The 14,420-nt window shown below is 31.0% G+C and overlaps 1 protein-coding gene across 2 annotated transcripts; it reads right to left on the reverse strand.

Moving 5' to 3' along the window:
• Nucleotides 1-133: 133 nt before the first annotated feature.
• On the reverse strand, nt 134-14,296 carry LOC140444927 (zinc finger matrin-type protein 4-like). 2 transcript variants are annotated; one of them, XM_072536631.1, is made up of 8 exons: nt 14,020-14,294; nt 13,923-13,964; nt 13,291-13,587; nt 12,981-13,132; nt 10,006-10,193; nt 9,307-9,378; nt 6,972-7,234; nt 134-5,376 (listed from the first exon to the last, which is right to left on the reverse strand). In XM_072536631.1, exons 1-8 carry the CDS (start codon nt 14,033-14,035, stop codon nt 5,219-5,221), a joined length of 1,188 nt encoding a protein of 395 aa, XP_072392732.1. In that variant the 5' UTR covers nt 14,036-14,294; the 3' UTR covers nt 134-5,218. The 2 variants fall into 2 exon arrangements, with proteins under 2 accessions (XP_072392732.1, XP_072392733.1); XM_072536632.1 differs by lacking the exon at nt 6,972-7,234 and having other exon boundaries at nt 14,020-14,296.
• Between the last annotated feature and the right edge of the window lie 124 nt (nt 14,297-14,420).

A 14,420-nucleotide genomic window follows, 5' to 3' on the forward strand; every position in this document is an offset into this window, starting at 1 on the left:
AGCAAAGTCCCAAGGACGTAACAGTACGAATAATTTTGGAAAGCTCTGGGATGGAGACTTCTTTGGTGGTGTCGCATGATAAGCAGTGTCCAGGAAATGAATTTAAAAACCATAACCTTTTTTTAATTTTTATTATTTAACATTAAATAAAAACATTTACAGCCACACACTTTGATATTAGCAAAACTTTTTGTCATAACAAAAAAATAGTAGTAACAAAATATTTACGTTTTAAACGGTTTTATACAAGTAAGTGATTTAAAATGACATTGCAAAAAACAAAAAAATGCATCTAAATATACATCTGTAGTGGTACAACTGAGCTGATATGTAGTGGTACTGATATAGTTGATTGTATGAAAAAAAAAAGTGAATTTTATTTAAAATTACACTGACGTTTAGAGCATCTCTAAAGGTTAAAATTGTGCCATTAAAAATTAAACTATAGCAAACTACAATTATGATGAAGTGTTCTCACGAAAATTCTGTGAAATCTCTTTTTGGCGGTAATGCTTCAGTAAATCGTTGTAATGAAGCAGTGGCAAGCGCATGTATGTAACATTAATACTTCGCAGATACGCTACTGAATGAACACCGAGCTTCCTATCATTTTGCTAGTCGGAGGAATCCGGTATAATGTGCGTTTGCTGTAGATGAACATATTAGCTTTGGCAGTACTACTACAAATATAGTATATTATAATGAAAAATTATATTAAGAATAGTTACTTTTATGTTTCTGCTAGTAATAACCAGTCTATAATCCCAACTTGGATTCTGAACTACATTCCTGTATCAGTTAGTTGTGTACTACTTTGTAAATTATACAGCTACACCGAATCTCATATTTTAGCAATTATTAATTGCATATAGCCGCTTTCAAGATCTAATGTACTAAATACTACGCTTGAACTGCAAATAACTAATTAAATAATAATGAATAGCACTTTGCACATGGATTTGTAATTAAACACATCAAAGAGAAATAGTTAAAATGTAATAATTTAGGTTCTTTATCAACAACGCCCAAAGATCGTTTCTGTATTGTTTGTACCTATTCGCTATGTGCAAGTTCCGAAGAGCGACATCTAGTGGCATAAATCAGCGAAGGTGTTAGCACTATTAATATTTTAGTCTTATATTAGCTGCAAATAAAGTAACTTAAACTTGTTTATTTATTACAATAATTATTGTAATATGTGCATACAAGTTATAGTGAATAACGAGCAGTGTATGCAAATAGTTGTAGGACATTGCCGAAGGCGCGTCTACTGTTTCAGCATATCTCCGGTTAGCTAGAATTACATTTTTATCATTTTGTGTTGTTTAGAATCTGTTCTCTTTAATGAAACTTGTCTTTGTAAAAATTGTGAACTTTATATTTTGAAATTTACACTTTAAGTGAACTTTAATTTAATGTTCACGTCAAACTTATTACGAAATCGAGCGTAAGAATGCAGAATTTGGGTTATGTTACTTACTTCTGCTTTATTATGATATATATATCCACTTTTCTCATTGCATTATTAATTTATGCTTAGAAGTTGGAAACTGATAGAACTTGAATTTACTATTTCTTGTTGTATTTTTACAATTTATAACATAGCATTTGCGAAATCCCCTTTTCTTCAATAACTACTTATGAAATATGCTATCAAAGTTGCAATATTTCACCGCTGCAAGCGGACGATCGTTTCTCGTATCCCCTATACTTGCACATAGCGAATACCCTAGGGAAATAACATTTTTTTCGTGACACTGAACCGGCCAGGCAAACGACAGTTGTTTTAAGTAGTATGGACCTCTGCAACAAAAACCTAAGTTTCCTGAAGAAAAAAGATTTTAAATATTGCAAAATCATTTTGCAAAAACATCGATTTTTGCTTATAAACAATTACAACAACTTTTTAACTGTTGTCTGTAGAAAAATTTGGATATAAATCATATTTGGAAAGCTCGCATTTTTCTACAAATTTAAAAAAGAAAATGTTGTCTTAGGATAATTTGGGACAAAGTTAGTCCCTTTTGTTTAAAAATTGACAGCAGCTTTGTTTATAACAATTAAGAGATCTAATTAGCGTCATTTGAAATAACATACTTTAAAGTTTTAATGTGCAAAATTCGAAAAAGATTTCGTTTTAATGGAATCGTCCACAAAGCTTCAAAATGTGGTCCTAAAAATCGGCCGGATTTGAAATTCACGGAAGCGTTGTAGGGGCAAGGAGCTTTTAACTGTATCTCTGGTTATTGTTTATGTATTTCGACGTTTCTTTTTTTAATTCGTATGTATTTTTTACGTACATTACGAATATGTATTATTTAAACAAATAAATTGTTAATTAAATCATATAAAGTATTTAAACAATTTTTTTTAGTCATATTAGAGGTAATTTTTATTGTAAAACAAATATTTATGATAAATATATACTTCTTCAATAAACGTCGTAACAAATTGAGATTTTTCTCGATGGAAATGTTACATGCAACCCATTTATTTATTTATTATTATTTATTTGTTAACAATTTTTAAACAATTATAAAAAAATGTTTTTTTGATTCGAAATAACTTTTCTTTTTTAATAATTTGAGTTGATGTTTTCAAGAAACATTAGTGAGCCGCAGACTGCTACGATTTTGCTGTAACACTTTTGATAATATATGTCGTAATTGTAAACGAAGCTCCAGTAAAAAATTCCAGACAAAAGTCTATAAACCTCGAAAAAATTTACCGTTACAAATTCAACTCAGTTTAAAATTATCATTCTTGTAAAGAAACTGATAGTTTAGTAAAGTCAAATTGACTATGTGGAGATTAAAAACGGTGTTTTATTTAATTTCATATTATTCAACATGAATGTTCAGCCATAAATACAGAACATTGTAAAATGTATCATGTGTTTACCCTGTTAATTCGCAATACGGACAAAATTATACAACGGTAGTACTACTGGCTAACCTTTAGATATATGTACATCGTAGATATCGAGTTACAATTAAAGTAAAAATCTTTAACTAAAATTGAGCCAGAATACTTTTTATCAAATTTTGCATCTGATATTAAGGTTCAAGACAAAGTTGTTTGATGTCATTCACAGATTCAACCAACGTTAATGAGAGGTCTATTTAGCAAATGTCAATAATCGTATTATCTACTATATTTTTAATACCAGGCTCTCGGCCCCCATGCATCAGATTTTCACGCCGATATCTTTGCGATCCTGATATGTGCTCAAAAGATTATAGATAGGGCTTGGTCAGGCAGGACCATCTCTATCTGCTGAGACAGTCAAGCAGTGCTGAGGATTTTGGTAGCGCCCAAAGTCAGCTCTAAGCTGGTTCTCGAGTGCAAGAGATTGCTGATATTGCGCTGACCAATAGGGTTAAGTTGACGCACTAGCAAGACAGGGACACAAGCTGTGTTGTTCCTTGTCACAAGCTGTGAAAAGGAACCTTTTCTGTGTATAGGTTGTTTTATAGAATTACATAGAACTTAAATAACTTTTTTTATTGGTTGTTTTACATTATTTGATTTTTCTGTTTGTATTTTTCTGTAAAACATGTTTGTATGACCACATTTGTCATATTCCAGAAAACGCACAAATTCTGTATACAGCACATAGCTTGTAGGCCTCGTTGGTCCATTCCCATGGTTATTTAATACTAAATAAACACCAACGGCTCGGTACATATCGGAATAAATGTTGGTTCCATAGGGCCAACATGGCCTGTTAATGCAAAACTTGCGTTGGTCCCATTGGACCAACGTGGCCTATTGAAGCAACATCAGCGATGGTCCCATCGGACCAACATGGCAGGGAACGTGTTAAATTCAAATTTTGGTCTCTTTAAAACACATTGATATTTCCAATCTCCTCAATAACTACTACTTTTAATTTGTTGATCAATCATTTAAATTAATAGCTCCATCTCATGAATAACATTAGCACATACATCACTTTATTTCAATAATTTGAAGTCATTTTCTTGTGACAATGACATTTTTCGATAATTTTGTCCTAAAGAGTATTGTAAGGCTCAATTTTTAAAAGATATTAATAATGTTATAATAAATAGTGTAATTTTCCTACATAAACAAACATACAATGACTTTCATGATTACCATAATAAATAAAATACTTAATTTTTTATGCCTACATGTATAGTCTTTTTAAAGCTTTTACTATATATATTTTTTATAATATTCATAGCAATCTATAAAAATCATCAACAACTGCGTATTCAATTTAAAAGTAATTTAATTTGAAGTAAAATTGTATAAAACTAAACAATTAGTTTATTACTAATATTAATTAATTATTAGCCATTAGTAATATTAACCAATATTACTAATGGCTTCCAAAAAAATTATAACTTTCAATAATTCTATTAAGAGTCAAAAAGCACTCACTTTCACTAACAAGTTTATTAATGTAATTAAATCTGTATTAAATAAATTATAATATTTATTCTTTTTGTAACCGTGTCACATTATTTGTCAGCGAGATTCTACAATTTAAACAAAAAGAGGCGACAATATTAACTTTTCAAAAGTCAAATGTCATGTCAAATATTACATATCGTTTGGACACGTTTTCAAGTAGATGATGAATAGTTTACGAGTAAATATTAGTACAGGATCCGATATAACAAAGACCTTCACCGATCTGTTTAATGGATAAAAATTATTTGACATGTAATTTAGAATATTAAAAATTATAAAAAAAACAAGAGGTGCCCGATAGAATTTAGTTCAGACTATAATTACTTAATTAATTTAACTTGTTTTTTTATAATTTTCAACATACTAAATTACCTATCAAATAATTTCTATCCATTAAACAGATCGGCGAAGGTATTAGACGAGACGAGATCTTAGACGAGAAGTAAAAATTTTTTTAATGAAGAATTTAAATCCGTCATACATTTTTCCGCATCAGTTTCGACTACACTAATTCCAGGACAGACACACAATTTAGAATTAAACGATTGAAATTCTTTTGAATACAAAATATCTTGCAATAGTGAATAAAATAGTTGATATGTTGCTTCTATAAAAAAAACATTTAAATCCTGACTGACCTACCAAGTAAATAAAAATATAATATAGTTTACTGTGTTGATGATTTTTGTATCACTTGTACAAGTAAAAAAATATATAATATTAACAAAGTGACTCTTATTTAGATAGCATCCGATAAACTATAAAGGTTTATGCTTCATTAAGATTTTTGAGAATGTCTCTTAAAATGCGATTTACCCCTGATGTGTATTTTAAATTGAACTCCCGAACTAAGAGTTATATTACAAGAAGGACAGTAGTAGTCTCCTGATGGTGTCCTGTACAAATGTAAATCTGCCGGAAGTTCCGTAAGATCCCCTAAAATAAAAAAAACATTACGATTAAATTAAATATTGTGGAAATGAATTAAAAATGAATGGGAAGAACAGGCGTATTCTATACGCCTGGTCATGCTCATGCTTTCTTTCTTTAATTGTAAGTTCAACTTCCTTCTCTTTACCTATTCTTCTCAGTACTTCATTATTCGTAACTCTATCTACCCAGGAAACCCTCATAATTCTTCTATAGGTCCACATTTCAAAGGCGTTAAGTCGTCTCATTGTGTGGAGCATCCACAGACATCAATCTCTCACTCAATCTCAATCCAAAGACTCATATCCTTATCATACGAAAGATTTTCTTCCTTATATCAAAGGTGTCACTAACAAAATCGACAAAATTCTTAAATCAAGAGGAATAAAAACAATATTTACCCCCCAACAAAAACTTTTCACTTTTCCGATCAATCAAAGACAACATTCCAAATGAACAGCACGGAGTTTATGAAATTCCTTGTGCAGACTGTCCCCGATCCTATATAGGCCAAACAAATCTTAGAATCCAAAATAGGATTTATGAACATCCCATTTCTGTTCGCCATTCCGATTCAATTTCAGCTCAAGGTCAACACCATCAAATTGATTTTGAAAACTCCCGATGTTTCAGATGGAGCCATCTCTCTAAAACACAATTTGATGGCGGCAGTTCAAGATATAATTCTTGTTTAACGAGATTTTTCATATGTTTAGGAAAAAAATATTTAACGTTTTATTGCAAATATTTTCCACTTTTACAGTTTTATATACGTTGTTATTTAAATTTTGTCCGGTTTCTTACCGGTAGCTTTATTATAAGCCGTAACATATTATTTTTTCCCATTGTGACAAAACTGTACATTCAAAAATTTTCAAAAAATTCAAAAGTATTTCTTAGTAGTCTCTGTTAGAAAATCAACAAAATTGTATGTTGTTTTCCCGCTTTATACTAGGAAAAAAGTAGATTTCTGAGTTTTTCGAAAATGAAAACATGAAGTTTTCTCTAAATTTGTCAAAATACTTCTAGTTATCACATATACCTTCTTAAATTTTTTCCAATTTTTTGAATGAGTAGTTTGTCTTTTGGGGGGTGCAGATCAACCTTAACCAAACTGCCAACGTTTACGGCTCAATTTTGTTTAAAACTCTTATAAACAAATTAATTCACCACTTTTTAACGAAAATTTTCATGCGTTACTTAATTGTTTCTATTAGTATTATATCATCAGCGAACCCGAGACAGTTTAAACATTTTGTATTATCGCAAATTCTTTTATTGTATCAGCTCATACTAGTCATAGACGCAATCTTTCCCTTCCCGAGTTTCCTTCTAGTTATAATTGATTATAATTGTAAATCTTAGTCCACATTGAATCACCCAGACTTGGTTTACAAGAATTATTAGAAAACTTATCTCATTTTATACATAACCAACGCATGCTTGACATACAATATGTGAACTTATCAAAATTTATGTCAAAAATAATTGAAAAAGAGACAAACAAATAAAACAGCTAAGTTAACTCTTAAGAATTATAATGTTGATATTATATTTTATATTTTTATTTAAACAAAATAATTATTGATCACTAATAGTACCTTCTATAATATTAGGATCAGTGATTCCTAATTGACGCAACTTCTTTTTATGTTTCTGTCCTTGAAAGTGAATATTCAGTTGTTCTTGGCACGTAGTTCCGATGTCACAGACCGAACATCTGAACTTGCTTGGAGTCGAAGACGGTTGAGATGTTTTGGGAGTTGCGGTAGTTGTGGAAGTCACGGCCGTTTCGGGTTTTTTGTCTCGGAAATCCTGTCCGAAGCCGTCTTCGCCATCTTTGAGAACCACCGGTTTTCTTGGGCTACATAAAATATTGGTGAATGAATAAGTATGTACTTTTATTAATATTTTTTCTAAATTATTTTTGGAACAATACATTCTTAAAGAACTTTATAACAAATGGATCCTATATATTTAGATCTATATAGTAAAGAGATGTCGTCAACCGATGAACTAGAAGATGATAAAGTGTTCAGGTATGTGTAGGATCAACTTAAAGGTAGCCTGAAGGAATTAATAGGATACGATCTGAATATCAATTATATTTAATTAATATAGGGTGTTTACGAAAAACGCCCTCTCTATAATAGGTAAAGAACTGGAAAATAATTGGGATTTACTTAGTTTAAAAACATTTTTTCTATGATATGATATGGATGGATAATGTGCCGAAACTACTGGCAACATTGTAATGGAATTTTATACCAATATGTTTTGGAAACTGATATATCCCATGAATTTGTTTTGAAGTTATACTTCTATACGCGCGCTCCACGTTGGAAATTTGTATGGGAGTGAATCTGCGAAATCATTACATATGTAAGATAATGAGTAAGAGAGTTCCTTTTGTATCTATAATTTAATATAATATATATATTATATAAAGATATATATACATATAATATTATATATAATAAAATATTTATTAATATTATCATTTATGTGATATGTTTTGTATTATTTAATAAATGTTCATAATTATATTAGCCTTTTGTATTTCAAAATAATAATCTCAATAAATCACTGTATGATCCAGAACTGTCAATTTTGAAATACGTTTGTGTCATGTCCTCGGTAGTATAGTAGTCAGTATCCCCGCGTGTCACGCGGGAGACCGGGGTTCGATTGCCAGTCGGGGAGAACTTTTTTATTAATATTATTACATGGTAAATTAAACATATATGCTTAAGTAGAAAAGTTATGTATATTATTGTCATTTTTAAATACTTATGAATATTGCATTTTAATTGGTATTGTATTATTATATTAATAACAAAATAAACAATGAATTTTACTGCAGAGTATGTGTAAAAAAATTTTTGCATTCAACTCCTTTCATACATATATGAAAATAAAAATATACATTTTCATCAAAATATTGATTCAATCCTTCATTTACTATACTCCTATTACAGGTCAAAAGTTGTTTATTAATTGTTAGTAAGTTGTTATTAATTCTGTTTCTCTTTCTGCTATGTCTTACCTATAGCATTACATATGTAATGATTGTGCAGATTGACTCCCAAATAAATTTGGTTTTTCTGCTGATATTATCATATTGTATTTCTTGGCTGTTGTATTGAAGATATGTGTTAATCTTCTGCACAACATAATATTTGGGTCAGCGTAAGTTATGTTGTTAATTACACTTTTAGTACAACATGTGATTACATCGTTAGCAATAAACGTAACTTCACTATGATTTCTTGCACAGCCAGTATGGAAACAGCTCTAATAAATTCTGCACTTTACACCATTTAAAACGTTCTTTTTACACTTTCTACATGGCATTGACTTAAAAGCATATTCCAACATTCCAACAGGCCTACACTGTTTGACGCCATGTTGCCATATCAAATGTGATATGATAATGTTGCCATCATATGACCACAAGCCAGTATAGAATAAGAACAAAGATGGAAATAAAAGAACTTTACAATGACAATGATTTATCTCGTAGATTAATGCCAATCAATAAGGTGAGCAGTGCACATACAAAGACTGCATGATGAGAAACTTATAAAATTGGTTTGGGATGAAGTCCTCTTGAAGGAAAAACATCACTTGGACGTCCCGAAATGTATTGGAGTAACCAATCAAATGCAAACAATCAAAAAAATATATTACAAGCAACTGATCAAAAATAAACGGATTAAATAAACGTAAACGTGAGACTTGTTGAGGAAAAGTGGTATGGAATAAACAAATAATATATTAAATGCCTGGAAATAAAGGACAGTAAGTAAGACTTAACAAAGTCACTTTCTTGGGTCAAAAGCAATGGATAGCACAAAAAATAAATCAAATTAGGAAAGTTGAATCCCTATATTGATCAAGATAAAGGTAATGATGATTAGAATTAGTACCACTTACCCTTTCCTAACCCATTTTCCTTCACTATTGTAATGTCCACTACCTGTAGGCAATTTGTATCCCATAACTACTCTAAAAAAAAATAAGTTACATTAAAAACAATTTAAGCTTTGAATTTATGCATAAATATATACAAATTATTCTATTTCACTAATCTGAACTAATATATAATCTATATTGAAAATCTTTTGAACACAAATATATTTTTTGATATCAAATCTCTACATTTCTACAGTGTTAATTTTGCTACGAAATTAATAATAAAAACGTAATTTTCTTTTCAATTACCTCGTATAACACTGCCAAACCTTATATTGAAAAACGAGAATATTGAGAAGAGTCCAAAAATGTCAAAATATACAGGGTGTTCCATAAAAAAGATAAGTTTGTTCCACTCCTTAAATATGGGCATTCCTGTATATTTGAAAATTTTTTTAGAGTATGATACTACCTGTGCTCCAACTTTTACTTAAATAATTTTTTTGGCATCTCTTACGAGAAGTGAGTAATTGGACTTTCTTGCAGTAATGCTGCACCCTGTATACTAATAAAACTTCTGTCTTTTAACAAAGAAAAATCATATAATAAATAGATAAATAGGTAAGACAAATGTTCAATTGTACTCAATTATAAAGCAGATTTTTAACAAAATATAAATATTTCACCTAAATTCTCTTAATTAAAGTAGTTCATACTTACTTTTGGTGGTTTTTCCCCATATAATGTGATTCGGCATGCATCCTTCCAGTTAATGGTAAGTCACATTCAACGCAATGATACCATTTGGGATCTGCTTCTTTCTCTGGTTTTGCAGACGATATAACAGTTGCTCGTTTGTGCACTGGGGTATTAGTGGATTCCGCATAATCCAATAGGAACTTTCTTACCTAAAAATCGGTCACTATTAATATACCCAAAGTTAGTATAGGAATATAAAAAAAGAAAAGAATAAACACATGATAAAGTATAAAGCCTGAAGACTGAGAAGAGTACTTCAAAGAACTTTTAGTAGAGAATAGAGTAGAATTTCAAGAATGTATTTCAATAAGATTAACAAGCGAAGAAATTCAAAATTTATGTTAACAACTGAAAAGTAAGAAAGCACCCAGGTCAGGGGATACACCCAGAGAATAGTTTAAGTACAAAACAAACAAATTATACCAACATCTTTGGCAACTGATGAAAGAAGAACGTAAAAATTGCTTGCAAGTAACAAGACCTTCGTGATAAGTGATAGGTGTTTTGAAAGTGTGATCAGATAATATATGAGCATTCAGGGTGTTATTTAGAATCAAATTTATATTAAAGTTATATTGTAGTTTTAAATGATATTGGATTGTATGTATTGCAGTTTTTTTGGCCTTAGGTTCAGGACCTATTTAGCCAGACAATTGGTTGCATCATCATCATCATATAACGGGGGTCCTACGGCGATTGCCGCTTCCCGTATTTCAGCCTCCATCTTTTCCTATCTCTCCAATCTCCCTCTTCTAAGCCTCTATATTGCATTGTTTTTGTAATTTCTCTTCTCCAGGAATTTGGTGGACTTCCCCTTTTCCTTCTTTCTGGCGGAACATACATTAAGGCTTTCTTTGGCCACCGCTCCTCCTCCATTCTCATCACGTGACCATACCATTGTAATTGCCTTCCTTGTATTCTATCTGAAAGAGTATCTCTAATTCCTGTACGGTTTCGTATTTCCTCATTCCTGATTCTTTCCATTCTCGATACTCGACATGACCTTCTAAGATAATCCATTTCCACAACGTCTACTTTATCTCGTTCATTCTTTGTCATCGTCCAACATTCGGCACCATATGTGGTAATTGGTTCTACAATTGCTCTGTATACGCGAAGTTTGGTATGCATCTTTATTTTATTAGACCACAGTAATGAATTCAGTATTCGGATGCATTTTTCCCTTGGGTTATTCGGTTTTGTACATCTATCTTAACTCTGCCATCTGCTGATATGATGCTTCCTAGATATTTATACTGGTTGCAGCCTTTTATGACTGCGTTTTCAAGCCTCAGATCTGTGGTATTTCCTCCAATTTTTAAATATTCTGTTTTGCTTATGTTTACAGTAAGCCCCCATTTGGCATATTCCTCAAATAATTGTCGATTCATATAATTTATATCTTCCTCATCGGTTGCAACCACCACCTGATCATCTGCAAACAACAATGTATACAATGTTTCTTGTCCCACTTCGATGCCCATAAATCTACATTTATTTCTCCAATTCCTCAATGCTTCTTGGACATATATTTTAAAGAGTGTCAGTGACAAACAGCATCCTTGCTTTAGGCCTTTAGTGACTTTAAATTCATTTGAGGTTCTGGTTCCAATTTTTACACAACTAACTGCATTTTCGTACAATTTATATATCGCTCGGATATACGTCGAATCCAATCCGGACCTTTTGAGGACCTCAAACATTTTCTTTAACGGGACACTATCATATGCTTTCTCAAGGTCTATAAATACCAAATGGGTCTCTCTACTTCTTTCGACACGCTTTTCAATTATTTGTCGTAGGATAAATATATTATCAAGGCAGGATCTCCTGGTACGAAAGCCGCTTTGTTCTTCAATATCTTGTATCTGTCTTTCAACCCTCTTCTTTAATATTCTGCCGTAGAACCGGCCCACAGAGCTCGTCACACTAATACCTCTATAATTGGAACAGTCTCTTTTATTCCCTCTCTTATATATGGAGCTTATATAAGATTTATTCCAATCTTTAGGAATTTCCTGGTCTCCACACATACATTTATTGAAAAGGTCTACTATTAATTCTAAAAGTGCAGTCGGCCCATATTTAACCAGCTCTATGGGAATGTCTCCAGGCCCTGCGGCTTTTCCGTTTTTAACCTCTTTTGAGGTTTCCGTCAATTCAGATAATGTTATTATAGGGATTTCCTGTCTTTCGTCTCTGTTGTCTATTAATTCCCTTATCTTTTCCCATCTGTACTCTACTCTATCCTCTTTCAGCAGTTTCGTATAATATTCTTCCCATTCATTTAACTTTATGAGAGAAATGTTGTCTTCATTTTTCTCATTTTTCCTAAACTGCTTTAATGTTTTCCAAGCTTGCGCCACTTTTGTTCCACCCATAAATCTGTCCAGTTCATCACACTTAGCCTCCCAGTTTATATTTTTCGCCTTATCCACGTCTTTTTTAACTTCTCTATTCCATTTAGCGTATATTTCTCTGTCTTGAGGATCTTTGGATTGAAGCCATATGTGATATGCTTGTTTTTCTTGAGAACTTTCTCTTCTAGTTCCGTTGACAACCATTCAGGTTTTCATTTTTTCCGATTTTCAACTTTTCCCAGTGCTTCATTTGCCGCTTCATGAATATATTTTTTAATTACCTCATACAGACTTTCAGGGCCTAAGTCCTTTGTTCCTATATTTTTATTTTCTGAGTTAGACAACAATTGGTTGAATAAATAAAAACAATTAATTTTCATATGTCCTTTAAATTTGATCAGCTTTAAATTTGATCAGACAATATCCTATTTTGTTCATTCACTCAATTTCCTAACCTTCTTTCAACCATTGAAACACTATTGGTGACTGTACAAAAAGGATTGAACATGACCTGGTCAAAATTTGTATACAATGCATATAGAGCAAAATGGACATATATTTGAATTGTTTAAGTACCTTTTTTTCATGATTTTTCGATCTGTAATGTAGTTTGGCCATTACATTACTACTTAAATGGGCTGCACAAAGTTTACAATATAAGGGTTGGAATTGTTTTTTCAGTTCCTTTGGAAGTGTTGGATCACTGATATCAGGGGCAATTTCTCTAACTAAAACAAAAAGTAATATATAAGTAACAGTTCTGGCATTAAAAACATGTAACAACATTTTTTAAATAATTTAATTTTAAAATTTGTATTTTGAAAACGGTTTCTGAGAAGGGAGTACAAATGTCAATATTATATATTATTAAAAAATGATTACTTACATATGTCTTTCTGATAATTTTTGGGTGTTTCCTTAATACTAGATAAAGTTTCACAAATATTTTGAGTTATAGGTCCTACTGCGCTAGGTGTGAGATTATATAGTTTATTATATTCTGAACGATACGCAGTAGAATTTTGCCATTCCCCTTGTTCATATTTATTGTTATATTCATAATATGAGTTATCAGCTATTGAGTTTCCAGCATTATATATAAATTGTGAATTACTTTGAGTGCTGCTGTCAGTATCTTCTGTTTTCTTTTTGGGAATCTTGAATTTTGTATCAGTGTCAATGTCTAAAACAAATTAATTGTTAATAACAAGTTTTAATAAACTGTTGTAACTGTTACACCCCTCAGATATAAGACATTTACACAGGAATATTTAATATAGAAAAAAGAATAATTCTAAAATTAAATTTCGATATTAAACAGATCAAATGAGTATTCTAGAATCCTTAAATTAAAATCCTTATTAGAACAAAAATGTATTATAGAATATTGGTTACAGAATGGCACTCAATTCTGTAATATCATATCTATCACAGGCATTGCTAATAAATTTGAGCAGGTTTAGTATTCGCTCATAAAAAATAATGTTCATATACTAGATTGGATGAAATTATACTTACCATCTTTATCAATTTTCCTTTTCTTGCTTTCAGTGTAGGAATCTAAAACAACATAATTTATTTAAAAAATATATTAGTATTTTAAATATGCTCTTACCCTTTATGTAACTCATTGCGAAAGTTAAAAACTAAATTAACCAATTAACCATAACCATAACAATACAAAATACTACCTGACTACAATAATATTAAAATTGTGTCAAAATTGTATCAGCTTTGAAGGAAATGTCAATTTTAAATCAATTCTTACTACGGTATAGGCAACTTTTCTTACAAAAATGGATTACCGCACTGTTAAGTGTCTCGCATCAAGCCAAAGCTACTTTTACTATTGTAGTGTAGTTTATGGAAATAACGATCAAAGGTGGTTTTGGTCAAGCCATACCATAGCCATACTCTGCTAAAAGTCGCTAATCTTAATGACATTTTAAATATACTCATAAACAACCAAGGTCAACGCACGTTTTTATTTGTGCACCCTTCCGTTTGGTGGCATTG

The sequence above is a fragment of the Diabrotica undecimpunctata genome, chromosome 7 (genome assembly GCF_040954645.1).
Source record: "Diabrotica undecimpunctata isolate CICGRU chromosome 7, icDiaUnde3, whole genome shotgun sequence".
NCBI lineage: Eukaryota > Metazoa > Arthropoda > Insecta > Coleoptera > Chrysomelidae > Diabrotica > Diabrotica undecimpunctata.